The sequence below is a fragment of the Lactuca virosa genome, chromosome 3, assembly GCF_052849685.1.
Source record: "Lactuca virosa cultivar CGN04683 chromosome 3, Lactuca_virosa_CGN04683_v6, whole genome shotgun sequence".
Classification (NCBI taxonomy): domain Eukaryota; kingdom Viridiplantae; phylum Streptophyta; class Magnoliopsida; order Asterales; family Asteraceae; genus Lactuca; species Lactuca virosa.
In genome coordinates this window covers 238,516,281-238,523,198 of record NC_136428.1, presented here as the reverse complement: position 1 = coordinate 238,523,198, position 6,918 = coordinate 238,516,281, and the positions used below count along the sequence as shown (strand labels likewise).

At 32.7% G+C, this 6,918-nt stretch overlaps 1 protein-coding gene across 1 annotated transcript; it reads left to right on the top strand.

Moving 5' to 3' along the window:
- The first annotated feature begins 2,566 nt into the window (after positions 1–2,566).
- LOC145162876 (nucleolin 2-like) lies at positions 2,567–5,478 on the top strand. Its single transcript, XM_079081867.1, has 11 exons — positions 2,567–2,675; positions 2,826–2,894; positions 2,999–3,078; positions 3,988–4,135; positions 4,251–4,298; positions 4,361–4,396; positions 4,470–4,537; positions 4,605–4,719; positions 4,804–4,871; positions 4,964–5,045; positions 5,140–5,478. The coding sequence occupies exons 2-11, from the start codon at positions 2,856–2,858 to the stop codon at positions 5,254–5,256; spliced, it is 801 nt and encodes a 266-aa protein (XP_078937993.1). The 5' UTR covers positions 2,567–2,675; positions 2,826–2,855; the 3' UTR covers positions 5,257–5,478.
- Positions 5,479–6,918: the final 1,440 nt, after the last annotated feature.

Sequence of the window (6,918 nt, the reverse complement as noted above, 5' to 3'; positions counted from 1 at the left end):
ATTTTCCGAAGAGAAAATGGATCATGGGAGAGTGTGTAAATGATCGTTTTTACCCTAGTTAGAGGCATTTCTGATTTTTGGTCAAAACTAATGAAGTATATAGAACTCACATACGAGACTTTTTGCAGTGATTTCGACCAAAAAGAGTTTTCCATGACCTAGATATGATCTTTCAAAGACAGGGACATATTAGTCATTTTTCCAACAATTCCAGCTTTGATTAATTTGGGTTATTTAGTTCCTTAACCCATTAAGACCTAACCTAAAGTGGCTTATATTATGGAAACAAGTCATTAACAGTAGTGACAACCGATTGAGTCAAAAAGCCAATAAAAATTCCAATCCCACACTCTAAAGTACATTGCTTAAAAGAGAAAATTTTAGGGTTTTGGACATTTTGACCCATGTTTAGTGTTTTGGCCATAACTCCTCAACCGTAACTCCAAATCATTCGAATCATGTATCCTTGGAAAGTAGACACAATTTCCCACAACTTTTATCTCTAGTGATTTTCTCTAATTCGGCCTCTATTTTACGTAAACAGGTCTGCAAGTTCGGGACAGATGGCTGTTCCGAAAATTGCACATAACACCAATGAAAGAAAAGAAGAAGTTGAATGAAATATGAGACTTACTCGAACCAATCGGCATCTCCAAGCAATCCCTCTTCCTCCTATCACCATAGCCGACACCACCCCTCCTTCCTTCTTCTTTCCTGCTTCTTTCTTCTTCTCGACATATATATATATATATATATATATATATATATATATATATATATATATATATATATATATATATATATATATATATATATATATGGTGATTATTTTTAAAAAAATTATGCCTGAAACCTCCTGAGATACGGTCGAAAGAAAAGTGATTCTAGCCATAAAATCCATCGAGAAAGAGAGAGTAAAAGTGATGTCGAACAGTTGTATGCCACACATCAAGCTAAACATGGTTTTTCAGGGATGCTCGATAGCATTGATTGTACACATTGGGTGTGGGCAAATTGTCCCAACACGTGACGAAGTCAATTCACGGGAGGTGATCATGGGGTGCCAACTGTTATATTAGAGGCGGTTGTTTCATAGGACCTATGGTTTTGGCATGCATTCTTTGGTATGGTGGGGTCAAACAATGACCTGAATGTTCTTGAAGCGTCTCCGTCATTTAACGACATTTTGCAGGGTAAAGCACAAAATAGGTCATACGTTGTGAATGGAAATGAATATAAGTATGGGTATTACTTAGGTGATGGGATATATCCAGAATACGCTATATTTGTCAAGTCATACTCATATCCGACCGATGAAAAATGAAAATTGTTCAAGTTAGCACATGAATATGCAAGGAAGGATATGGAATGGGCGTTTGGAGTCATCAAACAATAGTGACACATAATCAAACATCCGACACGAACATAGGAGAGGGAAAAATTGACGACGGTGTTGACTGCTTGCGTTATTTTACATAGCATGATAATAGAAGAAGAGGGAAGGGAATTTGTACGTATACCGCGAACGATATACTTAATCCACCTAAAATAATACAAGTTGGCAGCCCGATATACTTCACAAGAGTTTTGGAAATACATAACCGTGAAACACATCACAATCTACATCACGATTTGACCGATCACATATGGGAAAGACAATTCCAAGGGCAAAGTTACAATGACGACGATGAGGATGAGGACGGTGACGAGGAGGAGGATGAGAACGACAACGACGATGAGTAGTATTTTTTATGTTTTTTTAGGTTTTAAATTTTTATGTTTTATTTGGTATGTTTTTTTTTAGTAATTTAAGTTTTAATTTTTTATAAGTTTTTTTTAAGTAATTTAGGATTTAAATTTGTTTTTTTAATTAATGTAAAATATTTATTTATGTTTTAAATTATGTTTTTTATTTAACTTAATGTCAACAAAAAATAAAAAATAAAAAAGATTAATATTATAAAATGGTAACCATTTTCAAGGGCTATTAATTTGGTGGTGAATTTGTCTATTTTAATTAATAATTAATAATTAATAATAAAAAAACAAATAACTTTGCCTATTTTAATTAATATTAATAATTAATAATTAATAATAAAACATAGGTGTGGTCTGCATTCTCAACAGAGTAGGTTTATCACGTGACACGATTAAGTCGATGTGCTGAGCGGGTTGTTTTCAACTTGATTCAACTTTAGCTTTTGTAGCTCAGCCGATCAAAGCAATGGAAACAGGTAATTAATGTTTATATTTTGTTATTCCTTTTTAAGGGCTATCTTATAAATTATACTATACTGTTGGTATGTGTATGAGATATTGAGATGTATATTGTTCTTGCTGTGTTTTGTGATTAGAAATTATTTTTTATATGAAGGGCAAAAAGCCCACCCTTGTAAAGTCTAGTCTTGATTGAGAGCCTATAGTTTGGTGATATTTTTAATTTTTAATTAAGTACTGATGTATGAAATAGTTTAGTTTGGGTCTTCCAATTGATAATAATGGTTTTAGTGATTGTAAAAAGGTTGTAGCTTCTTGTGTGGTTTGATGGTTTTTATGAGATATAGGTAAGAGGGACCCAGAGGAGAATATTGATAAGAAAGCAGTAAATAACAATAAACAAAAGGTAGACTGGTGTGGCTGAGGAAAGTTGTGATGAAGAGCCACAAGCTGTGAAGGTATGTAGATTTCTATTTTTTGGAATTTCAGTCTTGTTTACTTATCCTATTAATTTAGCTGGTAGCCTGCTGCTAAGGAACATATGTTCTCTTTTTATATCTATAGCTGATTTGGTTTTAATATTTGATTTCCTTGATGTCCATCCGCAGCCCCAAGATACTCGATCAAAAACTTTGATTATGGCCAATCTAAGGCTCTCAAATTCAACAAGTGGATGTGTACGTGATTTTTTCTTGCAACTTCATTTCTCTCAGATCAAATTTATAATAATTGTACCCTTGCAAAATTAATTTCTCCAACCCTGTTGGTAAAATTGTTGAAGTCCGCTTTGTCATCAAGAGAGATGGCCAATTTGCAAATTATGCGTTTGTTGAGTTTGCAACCCCTGAGGCAGCTCAAGAGGTATGTGTATGTTTCCTTGAAAAAAATCATCAATGTGTTAACATTATGTCACTAAGCTTAAACACAAACGTAACATACCCTTTTTTAACACCATCCGCTTTATAAAATTCTGGAATAATCATTTGTACAAACATTCCACATTGGCCAAATTACTTCTCAAGGGAAAGCCTAACCTGTAACATACAATGTAACAAGCAAAAACAAATTAAAATGATATTTGTAAACAGTAGTAGTTCAATAACAATATTAATATTATAAAGTAAACATACATTGTCGAAATCATCATCAGCACCAAATCCCTTTACAAATACTGTTTTTTCGTTAGCCTCTTGGAAAGACCCCTCATTTCTACAGTATAAATGTGAATCATTATTCCAACATAAAAATATTAAAAAAAAAAGAACTAAATAGTTATACCCCCACTGCCCGGAGGAGGGAATGCACACGCCTCCTTTGCTAAATGAAGTATCACAAGGCGTGTGCATTCCCTCCTCCGGGCAGTGGGGGTATAACTATTTAGTTCTTTTTTTTTTTTATATTTTTATGTTGGAATAATGATTCACATTTATACTGTAGAAATGAGAGGTCTTTCCAAGAGGCTCACGAAAAAACAGTATTTGTAAAGGGATTTGGTGCTGATGATGATTTCGACAATGTATGTTTACTTTATAATATTAATATTGTTATTGAACTATTACTGTTTACAAATATCATTTTAATTTGTTTTTGCCTGTTACATTGTATGTTACAGGTTAGGCTTTCCCTTGAGAAACACTTTGGCCAATGTGGAATGTTTGTACAAATGATTATTCCAGAATTTTATAAATCCGATGGTGTTAAAAAAGGGTATGTAACTTTTGTGTTTAAGCTTAGTGACATAATGTTAACGCGTTGATGATTTTTTTCCAGGGATGCTTTCATTTACTTTAATAATAAGGCTGCCGTTATTAATGCGTTGGAACTTAATGGGTCTGATGTTGGAGGATGTAAAATCACTGTTGAGGAAGCTAAGCCAAGATCTGTAGAAAGTTATGATGACAGTAGCTCTGAAAAAGAGGTATGGTTATTTTCCTTATGTCATGTTGTGAAGAAAAAAAAAAGTATGTGGATTTCTTCTATCTTTTGTTGTACACTCAGTCCTAGTTACTTATCTTATTAATTTGGCTGCACAGAAAGATAGCAGCAGCTCTGAAGAGGAAGTGGAAAAACCAAAGAAGAATGTAAGAAATTATATGGGTTCTTTTTTGTCAAATTGTTACTAATTCTTCAAATATCTTTTCAGGATGGTGATGTTGAAATGACTGATACTCCATCAGCAGTATGTTTGCTCTCTTTTTATATTCATATCTCATTTGCTTACAACCTTTTGATAATAGGTTATACATCTGCAGCCTCAAGCTACTAGATCAAAAACTTTGTTTATGGGCTGTCTAAGCTCTAAAATTCAAGAAGCGAATATGTACGTGTTTTTTTTCTTGTAACTTCATTTCTCTCTAATCAAATTTATGACAACCGTACCCTTGCAGAAATGATTTCTTCAAACATGTTGGTGGCGTTGTTGATATCCGATTGGTCAAGAAAGATGGCCAATTTGATGGTTGTGGGTTCGTTGAGTTTGCTACCCATGAGGCAGCTCAAAAGGTTTGTGTATGTTTCCTTTTTTATATATATTATTTATTTTCATTGTTTAACCCCTTTAGACTAATGGACATAATTCTATTGCAGGCTAGTAAACTTGATAAATCACTATTACTTAACATCCCTGTGATACTCGAATTAGTAGCGGAGACGGGGTATAATTAATTTTTGTTTTTTTTTTGTTTTGTTTATATTTTTATGTTGGAAAATGAATATCTGATAAATTTGATTCACATTTATATTGTAGAAATGAGAGGTCTTTCCAAAAAGATGAAGGAGACACGGTATTTGTAAGTGGATTTGCCGGTGATATTGAGAAGCTTGACGATGTAAGTTAACTTTATAATATTGTTATTGCACTATTACTATTTAAAAAATATCATTTTTTTCTTTTGATTTTGGTTGTTACAATATATGTTACAGGTTAGGCTTACTCTTATGAAGTATTTTTGGGATTGTGGAATGATATCACGGATAGATTTTTTAGATTTTTATGAATCTGACGGTGTTAAAAAAGTGTATGTCAAGATTTATGTTTAAGTTTAGTGAAAATAAAATTAACTTGTTGATGATCCTTAATTTTCAAGGATTGTTTCATTAAATTTAATGAGTGTTGCCGTTAATGAAGCGTTAAAACTTAATGGATGTGATGTTGGAGGATGTACAATTACTGTGAGCAAGGCCAAACCAAGAGTTTATGGTAGTAGTAGTGGTGGTCCTGGTACAGGTAGGTGTGTTTCATTTTTTAGTTGTTTTTTTGAAATTGAGAGTTACAGAAAGTTTAATTGGATTGTTTTTTTTACTTTGTTATGGATGATTAATGTGATGAAAATTTGGCTTATGTATGTTGTTAAAACACCATTTGTTTGAAGGTAGTTTGTTGAAATGTTATATAATATTTTTGGCAAGCTATATGTTTTATTAGAAAAGGAAAGTGAAATTTTGTTCCAAGTTCCAACTGTCTATCTGGTTATGATGTCATAAGATTCAAGGTAGTGTATCATGGGCTTTCCTCCAACAAAATGTTGAAAGGTTTTTCAGGATAGATTGAACTGGACATTGTCTAAACAATGTGGTGTTTTGAATTTTGTATGGGCCATGCAAAAGAAATATTTTGTAGAATATAGCTATTGAGATATCTAGTGTTGAAGATAAAAACTGTTTTGAATTGGTATTATGTTTGTTTCTATGTCGAAATTCTTGGCTCACTCTCATCGTTAAGGCTTTAAGCTTCAACTCCCACTTATCAGATATTTATTATGCCTAGTCTTACACATGCTACATTAATCCTTTATTGTCTAGTCAGCTTTCATTAAACATGCACTGTGGATGCTTGAAGGTGTTGTTTCTTTTTTATTTAACATGCTTACTAACTTATAACGCTTAATTCGAATACCTATTAAGACCCAGGTTTGTAAATAAGAAGCAAGTACCTGTACTAAGCTTGAAGAAACTATCATTTTGTTATGTATACAAACATATATCTATCCTTGTTATTTTTTATCTTTTAATTAAAAAACCAATGTTTTTCTCTTTTAGTTGGAAACAAAGGGTTACTACTAACTGAACTACAACAACTTTGTTTGGTAAGTATGAAAATCTTTATATATTTTTCTTTAATTTTTTTTTCAATAGATATTAAAAAAAGGTGCTAAAAAGATTCGAACAAAGTCCCCTTAATTGAGAGTAAATCTCACTTGCCAACTCTTCAACTATTTTGTGCATTGTTTCAATTAAAAGTTTTTATATATATATGATATATGACAGATTTGAGTTTTGGGGCCCTAAGCCATTAGTTGGCTTAGGAGGCCTTGGGCGGCCGCCAACTTGCCCTACCCATTGAATCAACTCTAATGTCCGGTATTGTATATGTTGGGAATGCTTCCGTTTCTAGGGTTACATTGAGACCCTACCCATTGAAATGACTCTAATGTCCGCCCACTTGCCCAACCCATTGAAACGACATTAGCAACCAAACAACATGTTCCCTCTTTTAGGTTTTGTAGTCGCTCTTTCCCACAACAAATACATTTAAACATTCCTCCCTTCATGTACTTTAATTTTTCTTGTGTTGGATTGTTCATTTGGAAATCAGCCTCAAAGGTACCATTCTTCCCAACTTAGAGTTTGTTATTACTGTTTGTTAATATTTGTATGTTTTAAATTATGATTATGTAACGTCCTAATTTTCACAATAAAATT